We start from the raw sequence: 15,766 nt of genomic DNA, 5'->3' as shown, positions 1-15,766 counted from the left end.
GAGTCGATCGCTCCAACAACGTTCCGAGGTACGTGATGCAGCCGTTCTCAATCAATTAGGTAGGTAACGCTGCGATCGTTTAACGCACAATCTCTTCAAGAACCGATTACTCAATTGATGGGGACAATTTCTTTTGGGCAATTCTTCCCGACGCTCTACCGAGTTGTTTGTTCATCGCTGTCGCTGAATCGCGCCCGGAAGTGAATGCGGGGTTCCCACCCATGCGAAGGCCTTGGTAGTACGCGCCGCGGGGAAGCTGTTTTTCCTGGTCCTTCCGGCATGTTTTGGCAAGCCCTTTCGATTATTCTAGTCCCACTCCCAAGCCGCATGTCGTGCGCTTTGTGATACTTCCCTCCATTCAGCAAGGAACCATCACTAGACGCAGCCAGACGAAGAAGGCAACGACATGGCTACCTTACGAGGAAACGCTTTGTCTCTGCTCCTACCATTTCAAGTGTTCAGAGCAGTGACAAATGAACCCCTCATAACCGGGCCTCTGCTTTACATACTCACCCGCGGTCCCGTGCACATCCGCGAACGCATCCTCGAGCCGTTCCGCAAGAACCTCTTGGCGAAGAATGGCGCATCGCGCATCACGACGACCATCGCCATTCTCAAGGTATATTTCATCATCGGAGTGCTCCGTCGTTTCAATCAAGTAATGAATCGTATTGCGTTGAACGGCTGGGCACTGCGACGACAAGGCGAGCCGTTCGTGTTCGGTCCCACGAAACAAGAGTTGGTCGTGATTACCGGAGGCAGCTCAGGATTTGGGTACGAGATGGTGAAGGCTTTCTCAAACCTTGCAAGAGTTGTTGTGTTCGACGTGAATGACCTGCCACCAGAGTTGGAGACACGTGAGTTTTCCAACAGGATGTTCCTGAGATGTTGCCAGTTACTCGCCCATGATTGCCCTTTTTTAGGGACGTTAGGGAAATGATTATCATGTAACGGCACTGTATGATTGACCATATGCACTGACACGGCCCAGTGCCCGGTGTACACTTCTACCGGCTCGATATATCGAAGTTCAAGAAGGTGGAGGAGGCTTGTGCTGATGTAAAGAGAGTACATGGCGACCCCACTGTTCTGATCAACAATGCCGGCATTGCTAACAAGAAGTCCATACTCGAAGTAAGCGAATCTTCACTCACATCGCAAGGAGACTAACAAAAATATAGACCACCAACGAAGAAACCGATAGGCTGTTCCAAATCAACATTATCGCACATTTTACTTTGATTCGTGAATTTGTTCCAGCCATGCTTCGCATGCGCAAAGGTCACGTTGTTACAATCGCCTCCATGGCATCTTTTGTAGCGGGCGAAGGCCTTGTTGACTATTCCTGCACAAAGACTGGAGCTCTCTTCCTCAACGATGGTGAGTTCCCCTCAGGTCTTCCACATAATGATTGTTCACAACCTTCAGGCCTTCGCCGAGAGCTTCAACGCATTTACGTCGGCGGTGAAGCCATATGTACAACGTCTGTCCATCCTTCATGGTACCAGACAGGCATTTTAGCTGGCGCTGAGGAAGCATTGGCCAAGCGGGGAATCAAACCACGTCCACCGGTCGAAGTATCCGATGCTGTTGTTGAGCAAGTTCTGAAGGCTAGGAGTGGACGTCTTGTTGTCCCGGCAGGGGCCGAGATGTGGACTTCAATCCGAACATGGCCACTGTGGCTGCAAGACATGGTAAGCGGGCTTGGTCGAAGAAACACTTTGAAGCAGTGAACGTGACTCATGGTGGGTTTGCATCTGCTTCTTTCAGAATGACTAAACTGCTGGTTGGAAGTGGTGGAAATTGCTCCTATGTATCCTAGTCGATTATTTCGTCTCTATTCAATGGTCGTACCACAACCAAAGCGATTTTGCGCCCCTAGCAAGCCACTTGACCGATACAATGATGCTTCAAGTTGTAGTGATGGTCATTGACGTGTCCGGATTTCCAGATGAACTCTGCTCCTCTGCCTTGCGACGTTTCGACTCTGCTATCACTTCGTTCAAATCTTTCTTTAAGTTTGCCCAGAAATCTTCTTCCGGGTCTTGATCCACGTTGAGTTCGGCCAGAGCCTGATCTCCAAGCCCTGGTCGGCCGAGAAAACTGTCGATCAGGTAAGAGATGCTCCGAATCGTAGAACAAACAAGACTCGAGCCAAGTATGGAGACCTGAAAAACGAATTGGCTTATAACCACTAGCCCAGTTTCGACACCTAAAGGTTTCGTCACATGTTCTATCATCCACTCGTCGACATTGTCCACGTAGTGGAGCACAGTGCCTGGTGTTTTGTATGACTTCTCGACGTATTCGGAGAATCTCTTTCCCGTCTGCACCCAGGAGTCGTAAGGTTCGATTTGTTCGTACAGCCGGTCTCCAGCCACCATGGACAGCATCTGCTGCTTAGGACTAGGAAAAGTGGATATGGGCAGGCCAGTAAACTCATCCTTCAGGGGGAACTCGATAAGCCTGACTGTTACCGGACGAAGGTGTCTCCATTGAGCCGAGTACGTGAGACCTTCCTCTAGGTCTTCTGGGTTTGGGGGACCATCCTCGACCTGGAAATGTAATAGCGCTGGACTCTGGGTGGACCAGACGCCGCACAGGAAACTTGCAGTATCGCCACACATGGCGAAGTGAAAGCCGCTCTCATTCAAAGTCGGATGAGCATGGACGTACTCCAGCACACCGTTGAAAGCCGTGTCCCAAGTGTTAAATCCCGGAAACGCCAGATTAGAAAGGTACAACCACTGTTCGCGGGGTTTTCCAGCATGGGTGCGACAAGAAGTATCCCGCATGAGGGTTTCAAGATTTGCGTGCTTGTCGATGGGAATGGTGAGATCGTTGGGACTGCTGTACTCGCGTGGAAGGACGAAACCGAGCTTATGCAACCAATCGTTGCTGTTGACCCTCACCAGGTGGAAATCGTTGTAAGTGTCCATGAACTTGCGAAATGATGGCGCATCTCCTCCTACACCCCAATCCTCCAGAACGTCCTTCATATCTTCCAGTAGCTTGTTGGTATTATCGTCAATGTGTTTTTGGTACCAAAGCGTGAAAGAAATGCCGTTGATGGTGCCGAAGAAAATAGGAAATATGGTCAGTGGAAGCGTTAGGAAGAACAGCCATATGATGAGTCGTGTAGGCCATCTTAACGTTCTAGTGAGGAACCGAAACATTGTTGTGAGTCGTGAACACGATGCTGCGCCGCGAGAATTATATTTGCGCGAATCCTACCGAGGGCAAACTTGGAGGTCAGGGTCTCTCAGGCAGCAGCCAATAGGGAGGCAAGGGCGTAAGTCTAACTAGCTCTTTTGGGAAAGGCCTGGTTCTGGGTTTCGCGCACGTTGGGCGAAATGATGGATGTTGCCTGAATGATCAATACAATAGTGCAACAGGGTAGGCATGATTATTTTAACTCTCACCTATGGTTGAGCCTATCGTAGGTTTTCAAGAGCCCAAATTGCACAACATGTGGCAGTGATCAGAAATACCATTATATGTTGCTATGCCGTCTGCCAGAAAAGCGTCTTAGTATCTCAATAAACTCAATAAACTGGTATCGTAACGCATATCATAATACCCGCCAAAAGTAACGCCGTTCTGCAATGCAAAAATGCTGAGAAAACAGAAACCACTAGTATGCAAAGCTCTCGGTATGGAGGTAGATGCCTTGAGCACCTGTTCCCTTGTGCACCGCCCGCTCATCGCTCAACGAGCAAACGTCTTGCTTCACGTCCCCCACCAAGCCTTGCGGTCCGCACACGACAACCGCCGATTCGCCCCAGGCCTGTTCTAGTGACCTTCTGATGATATCTCTTGGATTCGGTCGACCAGCAAACACAGATATTGAGGGGTGCACAAGTGGCTTACCTTCTGTACTGGAAGGGTTAGATGATGTGTTGGATGTCGGCCGTGTTTTTAGGGCTTGATCGCTCGGTCCGCAGCACGAACATGTCGTTTGTCTGTTTTCAAGTGATGTCTCATCAACTGTAGTCTTGCAGCAGCATGTTCCATTGGGACCACAGGACTTCGTCTCTGTGGCTCTGACCTCGGTGATTTCGTCAAGAGCATCTCCCGATTTGCCTTTTTCGTCCAGCGAAGGTGTTCGACTGCGAAGTTCAACTGGTCCATGCTGTGGCTCCTTTGAAGCGGTGGTTCTTGACAGTATGTTCTTGTGTTCTTCGGTGAAGGTCTCGTCACAGGTTACGTAAATTGTAATCTCCAGCTTGATATGCCTCAGGTCGGTTTGCAAAGCCTGGGAATCGGAGTATACGGAGGAAAGCTGTTCGGCGAACCATCCAAGCTGGCCTCGGCTCTTGACGACCCATATGAATCGCACGTGGCGGGTGACGGCACCGGTTTGTGGTTGAAAGAGTGACTTCGCATCCTTTGCAGTGCTCGCATTCTCCTTCCACCCCTGTACAATATCCCTTAGGAGAGGAACGGTAAACGTAGCGCCGGTGCTGCCAGCAAGTAGCACGACGCTATCAAATTGACGCAGTGGTCTCAAAGTCCCGTATGGGCCTTCTATGGCCACTGTCTTGTTTCGTGATCTGTCCGACTTTGTGGGAAGCCCGTGATACTTCTCGGCGTGTTTGAAGAAACTCTTTGTCCCACCGGATTCAGCTTTGACTAGGAATTCCATCATTCCATCTTCTGGGATAGAGGCGATGGTGAAAGGATGGCTCTGTAGCGGAATGATAGAGTGGCAAGACAAAAACACATGCTGGCCCGGTGTCCAAGAAACCGGCGGGTTTCGTATGACGATCCGTGTGGTTTTGTGCGGTAATGGCATGAACTCAGCTTTGCACGCCCAGAATCCAGACGTTTCCCCACTCTTCCGTTGTCGCGGGTGGAACCAAGAGATGTTCAAATACATGACGCGCAAAACACGAACAAGTCGGTCAAACCACCACAGAGCAATGGGTACCCAGATATACACATGGACTTCCACAGGGGTATGGATGTAAACGAAGCCGATCAGGACTGCGAAAGAGACTAGATGCTGCAAGACGAACACCTCGTATGACCAGCCACGGATTGGGGACATGGAGCTGAAGACCATCCAAACGAGTACGGCCCATGCCACGATGCCTTTCCACACAAGCGTATTTTCCCTCAGCTGCGTCCCAATATAGTTGTAGGGTGCCCAGTCGGCGAAAAAATAGCCCATATGGATGGTGGCAGTCAAAAGCAAACATCTGGCACACCAGCGGTGTAACCAGTTGAGGCGCTCGTGGCTGACACCGGTCGCATAGCCGATGAGGTTGTTCTTGCCTGCCAGGAGGAAAATGAGTGGGAATTGCGCAATGGTGACGAATCCGCATCGATATCCAATGTTTTCTCTCGACCACCTGTCGTTGAGGTCGAATCCGTAGAAGCATAGCACGAGTAAGACCACGATGTTGGCGAGTACCAAGAAGACGCGGCCGACGGTCGGCAATCGTAGGAAGCGGTCCTTGAAGGGTATCCGTACGGAGAAATTGGACGCTTCTCGCGTGAGGGCAAAAGTAGTCGCGATTGACACCATCAACCAAGATTTGGGTTTTGCAGGTCGTGGTGCACCTGCTCGAGCGGACGCGAGCCTGGAACAATCAGCAATGTGTCTAGGACATGGAATGATGCACGTACCTCTGTCTGTAGAGGATCTTGTTGAAAATATTGACCACCGTCGCGATGCCAATAGCAGTACCTACCACAGCCCAGTAATATTTTGGGAATTCAATGAGCGGAGCCATGCCACCCATTGACATGGAGCCCATGGCCATGCCTGACGAGTCCATGATCTCTGGTGTTGCGCCACGCGCAGAACTGCAGAAACGACGTAATAAGAGCTGATCGTGTCAGAAGGTCAGATCAGAAGCAAAACACTGGACCGTGGTGTGTGATGTGCTTCGGCCTGTGCCCAACGGGATGAACTCTATCAAGTAGGACGAGAAGTAGAGTTGTCGCAACGCTGCCTGTCTGCCTGTGAACTGTCGGATATGCGAGGCTCGGCCATGTATGACATGAACAAAGCAACTCTTCTCGGAGGAAATAATCTTCTCAATGAGGTGGTTGTTGCTGCGTCTACAGGCGACGTTGGTGCCGTCGCAACCGTCAATGGAGCAGAAGCTGGTGGTAGAGACGTCAGAAGAACTCGCTCAGAAGCCACTGGCCCGACGTCGCACTTGTGGCGGACAGCTGCCGTCGGTATGGGCCTGGTATTCACTGCAAGCCGCACATGTGGTCGCAGGGTGGACGGAGGGACATCTGCCCGCTTGCAGCTAGCGTTGGCGTGCACCCCTGTCAATTAACTTGCTCATAACTTGCTCAGAGTGGGCGCGACTATGGCCTCGCCGCCACCTCTGCAAGCAGCAGCATGCGCCTCGGACCTGGCACCATGAGTGCAGAAGAAAGGGCTATTGCACGCCTGTCCCAGTCACACGGCAGTGCGCGCATAATATCATCGCTGCACCCGCGTGGGCCGCACAGCTAAGGAGCACCTGGCAAGCGACCGCGACTCCCTTACCTTCCACGCTTCAGCCCTCCTCTTGTCATTTCTTGACTGTCGCGAGATCCCCCGCAATCGCCCTCGCCTATCCACAATCGTTCGTGCATCCCTAAGAAAAGCCGGCCGTGCGTTAATGCTCAAGCCTTGCCCAGCGTCTTTCACAGCCAGCCAAGCTCGTCTTGACACTTGGGTGCTCGACTTCATAAGCAGACCGCCGGCCCGCCTGTGATCGTCAGTCTGGCACTCAATACTTCTATCTACCTAATCCGAATAATCCGCACTCCAACCCGCATATAATCACAATGGTCGCCCACGAAGGTCACGATATGTCGTCCATGGCGGGTATGGACATGGACGGGGGAAGCAGTGGCTCCTCATCCATGGGAATGTCCATGTTCTTCTTCACATCAACGACTACGCCGCTGTACTCCGAGGCCTGGACACCGGCGAGCGCTGGCGCATACGCGGGGACTTGCATCTTCCTCATTATCCTCGCCATCTTGTTGCGAGCGCTTTTCACGGCCAAAACCTTCCTGGAGTACAGGGCTCTCCAAAGCGCCATGAAACGGAGATACATTGTCGCGGCAGACCAGCAAACAGCGACGGATAAGGCTTTCAACGATGCGAGCTCCATGACTGGCATTCTCACAACGAATGGGCTGCAAGAGAATGTGAGAATCGTCGAGGCTCCTGCGAGACACGTGCAGCCCTTTCGATTCAGCGTCGATCTACCACGAGCCGCCATCATGACACTGGCGGCGGGCGTTGGTTACCTTCTGTGAGTGGCACATTTCAACATGGATGCACTTTAGCTAATTGTTTGCCAGTATGTTAGCCGTGATGACCTACAATGTCGGCTATTTCCTTTCAGTACTGGCTGGCGCTTTTATTGGAGAGTTGGCGTTGGGCAGGTTCAACCAAAGCGCCATGTCAATGTAGTATTTCATATCTCATTAGAACGTGCAACAACTTGGCACTGTCTGCGCACATTGGTAATGCGGGGAACAGAGTAGCTGCAGGGTTCAACCTTCGTCCGGCTGTACATACATGCAATACATCAGATTCCACACATGGCAAGCCTCCCATCTCATGCGAGTAATGTGATCACAAAATTTCTTCGTGCGCAGGTGCACTGAGGCTCTGCACCTAATGGTGCAACAACCCCGGGAGAGATGAGACCTGCGAGCGGCCGCCACTCCCGTTAGCCAAAGCTTGTACTCTACCAGCCCTATCCAATTCTCCAGAATTGTCACTCGGTGCGTGCGGTTTCGCAGTAGTAGAGCAAGACTGAGAGATACCCTGAATCGGCTGAAGCTCCTTGGGTTGGCTAGTGTACAAGGACCCTTGCCGATCTTGCGCTAGGTGTCCCGACTCGCAGAACAACTTGCTCATTCTTGCTCGGTCTAGGCTTCGGCACCCGACATAGTTTTGTCGCGCACCAGCTACCAGTGTCACGGCAGGCGATGGCAATGTATCACCTGCTATTGTAGTCTAGCGGCGGAGCATGGTCAAACAAGCTCACAATGGCTTGATGCGAGTGCCAGCGCCACGCGAGGTGCAGGTTCGAAATGCACACGGCATGGGGAGCTCTTGCAGACAATAAGTAAGGTACGTGCCCATCTTGGACCTTCATTGTGAGCTTCAACCACTTTCCTCCCTTCGATTCTTCCTTTGCATACCCTAAGGACAACCCTCGCCGAACCCTTGACCAGCTCCAAAAATGCTCTTCAACGCTCTCACACTTCTCGCGGCACTGCCGCTCACCTCCGCTCACTTCCTCCTCACCTGGCCCGACAAGCGCGGATTCGATGATGACAAGGCTACTGGCGGTCCTTGCGGTGGCTTCGACAGTCCAAGCAGTAACCGCACTGAGTTCCCGCTTTCCGGCGGTCCTATTCAGCTAGATATGCACCACACACAAAGCAAGGTGGCCGTATACCTTGCGCTCGGCAACAACCCCAGTGCTGATGACTTTACCATCACTCTGGTTCCTACTCTCTCTGAGGAGGGGCCCAGTAACTTCTGTTTGGGCTCAGTCAGCATCCCATCGAACCTGAACATCTCGGCAGGCACCAATGGAACCATTCAGGTTGTAACGAACGGTGACCCGAGCGGCGGATTGTACCAGGTGAGCTAGGCACGCGGTCATCTTGCGGAGCCGCTGTTGCTAACATTGCACAGTGCGGCGATGTCACCTTTGTCAACACTACGCTCTCCGAATCAGACTACAACAGCCACTGCCAGAACAGCACGGGTGTTAGAGTTACGCAGGAGAACATGTCAGGCCAGCCCAACGGGACCACATCAGGAGGCTCCTCCTCCTCTTCCCCAAGCAGCACCCCGAGCTCGACACCGGGCGCTGCCGCCCACGCGACCGCTGGCGTGTGGGTTGTGGGTGCCGCCGGTTTGGCTGCGTTTGCTTTGCTGTAAGGATGAAAGAAAAAGGGCGCGTGTATATAAGCGGTCGTTTCAATGATACCATGATCTCTCTTCACCTTGGATCGTCCTCTTCACCAATGCTTGCCTGTGCTCGTGACTTTTGGGTGAGCGATGATTAGCGTGAATGCGATTGGTCAATGCTCGCATTGACAGCTGCCAATTCGCTGCGACGAAATCCAAGCACACACGGCAGATGCTGGACGTGCAAGGGAGCCGTGCAGTCGTTTCCGGCCCAGAGTAATGGCCGATGAGGGGTGCAAGCTTGAGACGCCGTGAGGTGAGGAAAGGTCCCCGCGATGCTCAAGCGAGGCCACATTCGGAGCATCGGCGCTTTTTCTCCGTTCACGCGCTTCCACTCCATCACCAAAGCACACCCGCGCAGCCTCCACTCAGCAGCCCGAATCCCGTACGTATATCCTTCCTTGCACGCCTCGCGGACACATGTGCATTCTCGCGGGGTATTTTCGACCAACCGCTGACGTAGCCCGCGCAGTGAATCCGCCGTGACCTCGCATTTTCTCTCCCCACCGCAAATATGGATCAAGCAAAGCTGGCGCGCATGCAGCAGTCGGTGCGCATTGGTATGTCTCCTCCGCATCGGCATGAACCCACGCTGTTCCGCCGGCGGATTGCTGTGCTGTTCCGCAGACTTGCGAGCTAACATGCGACACAGGGTAAGCCTTCATCTTTTCTCCAGCCCGTCCGGCCGCACGGCCCCGCCATCGAAAGAGGCTCCGCCGAGCGAGCGCACCTCCTGCCGCTGACACGACTTCGGATGGGATGTTGAAAATACACGTGTGGACCATGGCTAACCGCGGCGAACAGTGGCAAGGGCACCCCGCGAAGGAAGGTCAAGAAGGTGCACAAGAGCGCCGGCACCGACGACAAGAAGCTCCAGGGCGCGCTCAAGAAGCTCAACGTCCAGCCCATTCAGGCCATTGAGGAGGTCAACATGTTCAAGACCGACGGAAACGTCATCCACTTCTCGGCACCAAAGGGTATGCACGCCCCGCCGCAGCTGGGGGTGAGGAACACGCTGCTTGCATTGGTTCCATGCAAGCGGTCGTGGTCCTCAAGCTTTAACCCAACTACTTCTGCGCACTGGGCTCTCTGCTAACATCAACCGCTAGTTCACGCCTCTGTGCCCTCCAACACCTTCGCCATCTACGGCAACGGCGAGGACAAGGAGCTCACTGAGCTCGTTCCCGGTATCCTCAACCAGCTCGGCCCCGACTCGCTGGCGTCGCTGCGCAAGCTCGCCGAGAGCTACCAGAGCATGCAGAAGGAGAAGGGTGAGGACGACAAGAAGGAAGACGACGATGATGACGACGACATCCCCGACCTCGTTGCTGGCGACAACTTCGAGTCCAAGGCCGAGGTTGAGTAAGCTGCTCGCTGAGCGCTGAGGACGCATCTGTAGTACCATATCGAGCTAGTTGGGATATAGCGCAATGTGGGCTACTACTATGTATGTGATACGGATGACTGTGGATACGGCCTACTTCCATCCCTCTTCCAATTGGCACTTGTGGCCAATCTCATGTCGCATACGAGCCGGGCTGGCGTTTATTATGAAATATATAGTATGGAAAAGTCCGAGCAATGATCTACCTGACAATCCTTTCGTGTGACTTGAACGCGACGGTGCTTTGCCCAAGTTGAGCGGCAGCAATGCTAATGAGATCATCAATAATAGTTCCGACTTGTTCCATAATATGGCCCTCTTGCGGAACTCTGCATGCCTGGACGAATTACGGCTCAAAATGACCATGCTTCCCCATCGGGAGGAACAGTTGCCGCCGCTCTAGTATGACAAATTTGACTGAGTTGTTCCCTGACATGTTAGCAAAGGGCGAATTACTGCACCTTTACAGCCACCAACGCGGACTATCCTCAGATGTTGTGTCAATGCTTTTGTTGTTCGGACGTGCTCCCAACGCTTGTGTCGCTTGGTCATCGTAGCCGGAACGGATCTCCCTCGCTTCCGACGCCCAAGCTTTGTCCCTCCGAAGGTTGGTAGCCTTCCCCAGTCCCACCACATTGCTAGGCTTCTGCACTGAGGGCTGTAGCTTACACAATACGGCATGACTGTACCCGCTCCTTCAAAGCCAGCGCATTCAAAACTACAAATACATCCACAACATGCCGTCCTCCAAGAATCATCGTTTCACAAGTGCCCGTCCTAGCGTCACGCCTCCTTCGGATCCCCGACTTCTGCGCCCTAAACTCATTCAACGCGTTTCGTCCTCGAGCGCGTTTATCGTACCTTGACTCGTTCCTTTCGCCCTTTGATGCGCTTTGTATTCCTTTGCCCGATCCTCTCCCTCTTTCACTCTTCTACTTCACTTTATTTGTGATACCCACCAGCGCCATGTCTACAGATACCATCCTCATCCTCGGCGGCGCTTTCGCGGGCATGAGCGCCGCGCACTACGCGTTAAAACACGTCATTCCCCAACTTCCCAAGAAAGATGGTGTCGCATACAATGTCACCGTCGTCAATCCCTCGAAGGATTTTTATTGGAGAATCGCTGGCCCTAGGGTCGCTGCTTCGAAAGATCTTATGCCATACAATAAGCTATTTTACCCTATCGAGCCGGCCTTCGCCTACGCGAAGGAAAAGTTTACTTTTGTGCAAGGCAAGGCCACTCACGTCGATTCCGCCGGTCAGACAGTCTCTGTAGAGACGGTCAGCGGAGAGCAGAAAAGCATTCCATATGCCGCATTGGTCATTGCCACAGGATTCTCGACACCCACTCCTCTTTTCACCCAGACGACGGACCGTGCCGCCCTAGAGGCAGTGTATGACGCATTCCACTCCCAACTCAAAACTGCAAAGACTGTGGTAATCGGCGGTGCGGGGCCTGTGGGCGTTGAGACAGCTGGCGAGATAGCCGAGTTCCTCAACGGAAAACCAGGCTTCATGGCCTCTGCCCCCAAAAACCCCAAAGCGAGGGTTACAGTCATCAGCGCGGAGAAGAAGATGCTGCCCGTGCTGCGCGAGTCGATATCTAAGCAAGCCGAGAAGTACCTCAACCGCGTTGGTGCAGATGTGGTCTACAACACGAAGGTTGTCTCTGCCACGAAGGCCAGCGACGCAGAAGGCGCTAAGACGACAGTCCAGCTATCGGACGGCAAGACCATCGAGGCAGACATTTATATCGACGCTACAGGAACCCGTCCCAACACCAGCTTCCTTCCTAAAAAATGGCTCGACAACCGGAATCGCGTCTCGTGCCACGCTAAGACACTCCGCGTCGAGGCCGCGGGGCCCCTCGTCTATGTCGTTGGTGACTGTGGTTCATACACCCGCGGGGGAGTCATGGACCAGTACGACGCAATTCCTGTTGCCATGACCAACCTTCGCACCGACCTTACCGCTCATCTTTCCGGCCAGGCGCCTGGTCCAGACAGGCACTACGAGGCCAACTTAAAGGAGCAGCAGCTTGTGCCGATTGGCACATCTAAGGGTGTAGGCGCGGCCAACGGCATGGCCCTGCCAAGTTTGATGGTGTGGGGTATCAAAGGAAGGGATTACATGGTAAGCATGTTGGTAGAGGGTCACATGAACGGGAAACCATATGAGAAAGACAACAAGTGGAAGCCTCAGCCAGTTATCGCGGCTGGTCAGGTGGGTACGAGCCGGGGCTAGAGAAGATTGATGGTGTGTTGGGTTCGTCCTTGTGTTGGTGGTGGAGGTAATGCACGTTTGTTTCGGCCGTGGATCAGTATGATACCCTAAGGAGGATCTCATCGAAGTATATTGTAGTGACAATTACCTGTTCTCACTTAATTTGTAGCGAGTTAAAAGTCTACCTGCGTGCAATATGCTGTCATGGGTTTACGCTTACCTGGGTATTCGTTGAGATTATCTAGTGGAACCGTTGAGACCTTCGCATCCACCATGTGTATTGCGGGAACATCCGCCGATACCACCAACTTGTTGATATTGGTGCGGGTCCTTTATGGTACGATCGATACTACCATGGGCATCTGCACGACGCGTTGCTGATTCCAGAGACGACTTCAGAGTAATGAAGCAAAGGTGTCGACATCGAAAATTGAGCTAACAAAGCCAACGGTGCGACCCTAGGATTACCCAACCCTCCGAAGTGGTCATTTCCAGTTCGCAACCGTCCTGCCCTGAGCCCATTATATAATCGTGTGCCAACTCAAAGACTACTTCCACAGCATTTTCTAGCCTCGACATCTGGAGACACAATATTTCTTCCCCTATCTGGACCGACACACGCAATCTTGTAAGCCTACAACTGACACTCCTTTCCTCCCACTCAACTTACCTTAGCAGATGTCACCGCCCGTCCGACCACATCCAACTCCCCGTGCAAAGGACACGTGGGTAAGGCGTTTGGAAGGACGGATTGCCCGAATGAAACAGCAAGAAAACTTAATGGTCGAGAACGGGAACGAGAAAATAGGAGGAGGATATTCTCCCCGCCCTCATATGCATACGGGACACTACGCCACACTAAGTAACCACAGGCCGGAGCTGCACTGAAGCCACGGGCGAGACACATCAATACCACTTTTACTCGCTGTGTAACTTCTCCATCAACTCTCCGAACACACGCCCTCACCTAGAGTCACCCGGCCGATCAACATCTCCGAGACATGCCGCTTCGACTCCTACCAACAGAACTCGACCTGACAGTGTACGCTCGGCATCTCAGACAACTTCCGCGTCCAGACATAACTCACTCCAAGGATGGCACGAGGTCCAGGATTGCTACGAGGCAAGAATCGTCGTCGAAAGCGAAAGGCGGAGCGAAAATACCAGCGCGCCTTGCCTAAGAGCTGTGAGGAACCAGAGCTACCTTTTACCAGCGAGACGGCAGCGGCTGGTGTTATTGGATCTGTGAGCTTGGGGCTCGCGATGCTCTGGTGGTTCGCTAGACAGCAGCAGAAAATTGTAGGTACCCAGGACCAATGTGGTCTGAACTTCCTTTCGACTGGTTTGACTCGCGCACAAGACACCTCCGCGTACACCACTGCCCCTCCCTTCTACAATTACGTGATAACTTCCACGTGCCACTCTTCCCTATCTATCACCTTCACCTCAAAAGCACACGGCTTCTTTCGGCACGCCCAAACTCGCATATCGAAATCGGACAACTGCAACCACTCAACCTCCGCTTCACGATGTCCACGAGCAAGGCCCTCAGCGAACTCCGAAACCTTTCCCCACCAGACCACGACCCAAAGCACAGCACAAACCCTTCAAAGATTGCCAGCGTACTTAGCCACAAGGCCTTAAGCACCGCTGGTAAGACCCGCCTACCGTTGTTGCCGTCTTCGAACGCACTGCTTTATCCAACACCTGCAGCAACCGGAAAGCCGGACAGGGAGACAACCTTCGCTACCGGAGCAAGGCCTACGGGACGTTCTGTTTTCTATGATCGCAGTGGTGGTTATCTATGTGGCGGTGAACCATGCAGAGTATGTCCGGCTCAGCAAGCTTGGCTAGCTACAGCAGGGAAGCGGGGAGCAACTTTCTAGCTCGGTGCGATTGTTTGAGACCCCAATTGGGGGCACTGTTGATTCAGCTTAAGGCAGGTCTCGCACTTTTAGCGATACGTTAACCGAGTGGGATGGCGCTTGGTGGATGCATTATTCATGTATTATTGGCTCTTTGCAGGGAGTATTGGCCATGTGTAATCTACAGCTTCGTACTCGAGGATGTCCTACACGCCTAAGCGCCAGATCATGGCCACATTGCCACTTCGCCACTCACATGTGCTTGTGGAAGAAGTCCAAGACCAGCTTGTAGCCCCGCTCATATTCCTTCTTGACCTTGTCCTGCTCCAGGTCACCTCGTGCCGCCATCCAGCCATGAACCTGAAACGAATGTTAGCCTGAACTTATAAGACTATGGTTGGATCGACCGGGTAGACTTGCCTGGTCCGGGAACCATTCCACAATGTTTGGCGTCTTGATGTTTTTCTGCCACTTCTCCACCTCGCTCTTGTCCTCATCCATGCTGGGCAACATGGCGTAGGGAATCACGATGCCCTTCGCATCGTCGCCCGCGACCATGGCGGGATGCGCCGCGGCCGCGACCTTGAACAGCGTACCCTCGAAACTGCTCAGGTTCACGATCTTGCCGCCCCAGCAGAAGCCAACAATTCCCCAATCCTCGACACTCTTGCTCTTCTTCAGCTCGTCGATGACCTTGGGGATGCGCTCCAGGGTCTTTGGTGGTGCAGCGGCAGTCTTGAAGAACTCGCCAAGCTTGGCGCCCTTCTCATCGTTGTCCGGTGGGTACCAGGAGATGTCGGCCGGCTTGCCGTCGAAGAAGTCGGGGATGAAGACCTGGTATGGGTGGTCCTTGTCGGTGTGAGCGAGGATGTCGGCGCCTTGGATTGTCTGGGGGAAGAATCCGAAGATGTCGTAAATGATTCTGTTTATCAATTCAATTTCTTGAGCCATGATTTTCACTGGTGGATGGCTTACAGTATTCCTCGTTTTGCGTCTTTTGGTCCAGTGGCGTCTGTGTCTTTGAGCACTTGCCAGCGTAGATAATGTAAGGTCACGCACAAGTCTTCATGCCCTGCACCTCAATATATTCTCCTTTTTGCTGATAGCCCTTGCTGACCACGGCGGGTGTGTTGCAGCCTTCAATAGGTCAGTGGATTTCACGTGCGCTTGATCATTGTCCTTACAAGCCTGCGACTGTGTGGATTCGGTAGACATGTTGGCAGCGTGTCGGAATGCGACTCGTGTCTTTGGCGTTCGTCTAGTTGCAATTGAAGCCCGTATGAAGGTAGAGAGTACGGGTTGAGGATTCCTGCAGCGGAGAAGAGGGACGGGGAGATG

General features: G+C 53.0%; 7 protein-coding genes across 7 annotated transcripts; 4 read left to right on the top strand and 3 right to left on the bottom strand.

Moving 5' to 3' along the window:
• The first annotated feature begins 175 nt into the window (after positions 1-175).
• On the top strand, positions 176-1,822 carry CC84DRAFT_811301 (NAD(P)-binding protein). The gene is made up of 3 exons (XM_018187522.1): positions 176-857; positions 992-1,134; positions 1,182-1,822. Exons 1-3 carry the CDS (start codon positions 407-409, stop codon positions 1,731-1,733), a joined length of 1,146 nt encoding a protein of 381 aa, XP_018035355.1. The 5' UTR covers positions 176-406; the 3' UTR covers positions 1,734-1,822.
• On the bottom strand, positions 1,629-3,174 carry CC84DRAFT_1165337 (uncharacterized protein). Its single transcript, XM_018178692.1, has one exon. It carries the CDS (start codon positions 2,997-2,999, stop codon positions 1,911-1,913), a length of 1,089 nt encoding a protein of 362 aa, XP_018035354.1. The 5' UTR covers positions 3,000-3,174; the 3' UTR covers positions 1,629-1,910.
• Positions 3,175-3,634: 460 nt separating this feature from the next.
• Positions 3,635-5,753, bottom strand: CC84DRAFT_1187877 (uncharacterized protein; the record flags this gene model as incomplete). The annotated part of the gene is made up of 2 exons (XM_018180959.1): positions 3,635-5,585; positions 5,632-5,753. 2 exons carry the CDS (start codon positions 5,751-5,753, stop codon positions 3,635-3,637), a joined length of 2,073 nt encoding a protein of 690 aa, XP_018035353.1.
• A 772-nt stretch (positions 5,754-6,525) lies between these two features.
• Positions 6,526-7,495, top strand: CC84DRAFT_1206512 (Ctr copper transporter-like protein). Its single transcript, XM_018182036.1, has 2 exons — positions 6,526-7,271; positions 7,321-7,495. Exons 1-2 carry the CDS (start codon positions 6,796-6,798, stop codon positions 7,430-7,432), a joined length of 588 nt encoding a protein of 195 aa, XP_018035352.1. The 5' UTR covers positions 6,526-6,795; the 3' UTR covers positions 7,433-7,495.
• Positions 7,496-7,947: 452 nt separating this feature from the next.
• On the top strand, positions 7,948-10,711 carry CC84DRAFT_1196953 (NAC-domain-containing protein). Its single transcript, XM_018181495.1, has 4 exons — positions 7,948-8,621; positions 8,675-8,877; positions 9,758-9,930; positions 10,063-10,711. The coding sequence occupies exons 1-4, from the start codon at positions 8,214-8,216 to the stop codon at positions 10,317-10,319; spliced, it is 1,041 nt and encodes a 346-aa protein (XP_018035351.1). The 5' UTR covers positions 7,948-8,213; the 3' UTR covers positions 10,320-10,711.
• Positions 10,712-10,975: 264 nt separating this feature from the next.
• Positions 10,976-12,718, top strand: CC84DRAFT_1165331 (FAD/NAD(P)-binding domain-containing protein). Its single transcript, XM_018178691.1, has one exon. The coding sequence runs from the start codon at positions 11,304-11,306 to the stop codon at positions 12,582-12,584; it is 1,281 nt and encodes a 426-aa protein (XP_018035350.1). The 5' UTR covers positions 10,976-11,303; the 3' UTR covers positions 12,585-12,718.
• Positions 12,719-14,550: 1,832 nt separating this feature from the next.
• CC84DRAFT_1260255 (uncharacterized protein) lies at positions 14,551-15,766 on the bottom strand. Its single transcript, XM_018184981.1, has 5 exons — positions 15,613-15,766; positions 15,488-15,565; positions 15,404-15,440; positions 14,849-15,350; positions 14,551-14,788 (listed from the first exon to the last, which is right to left on the bottom strand). The coding sequence occupies exons 1-5, from the start codon at positions 15,641-15,643 to the stop codon at positions 14,681-14,683; spliced, it is 756 nt and encodes a 251-aa protein (XP_018035349.1). The 5' UTR covers positions 15,644-15,766; the 3' UTR covers positions 14,551-14,680.

The sequence above is a fragment of the Paraphaeosphaeria sporulosa genome (assembly GCF_001642045.1).
Source record: "Paraphaeosphaeria sporulosa strain AP3s5-JAC2a unplaced genomic scaffold CC84scaffold_6, whole genome shotgun sequence".
NCBI classification, from domain to species: Eukaryota; Fungi; Ascomycota; class Dothideomycetes; order Pleosporales; family Didymosphaeriaceae; genus Paraphaeosphaeria; species Paraphaeosphaeria sporulosa.
Note: the sequence above shows the minus strand (reverse complement) of the source record. Positions and strands in the feature narration are given on the sequence as shown.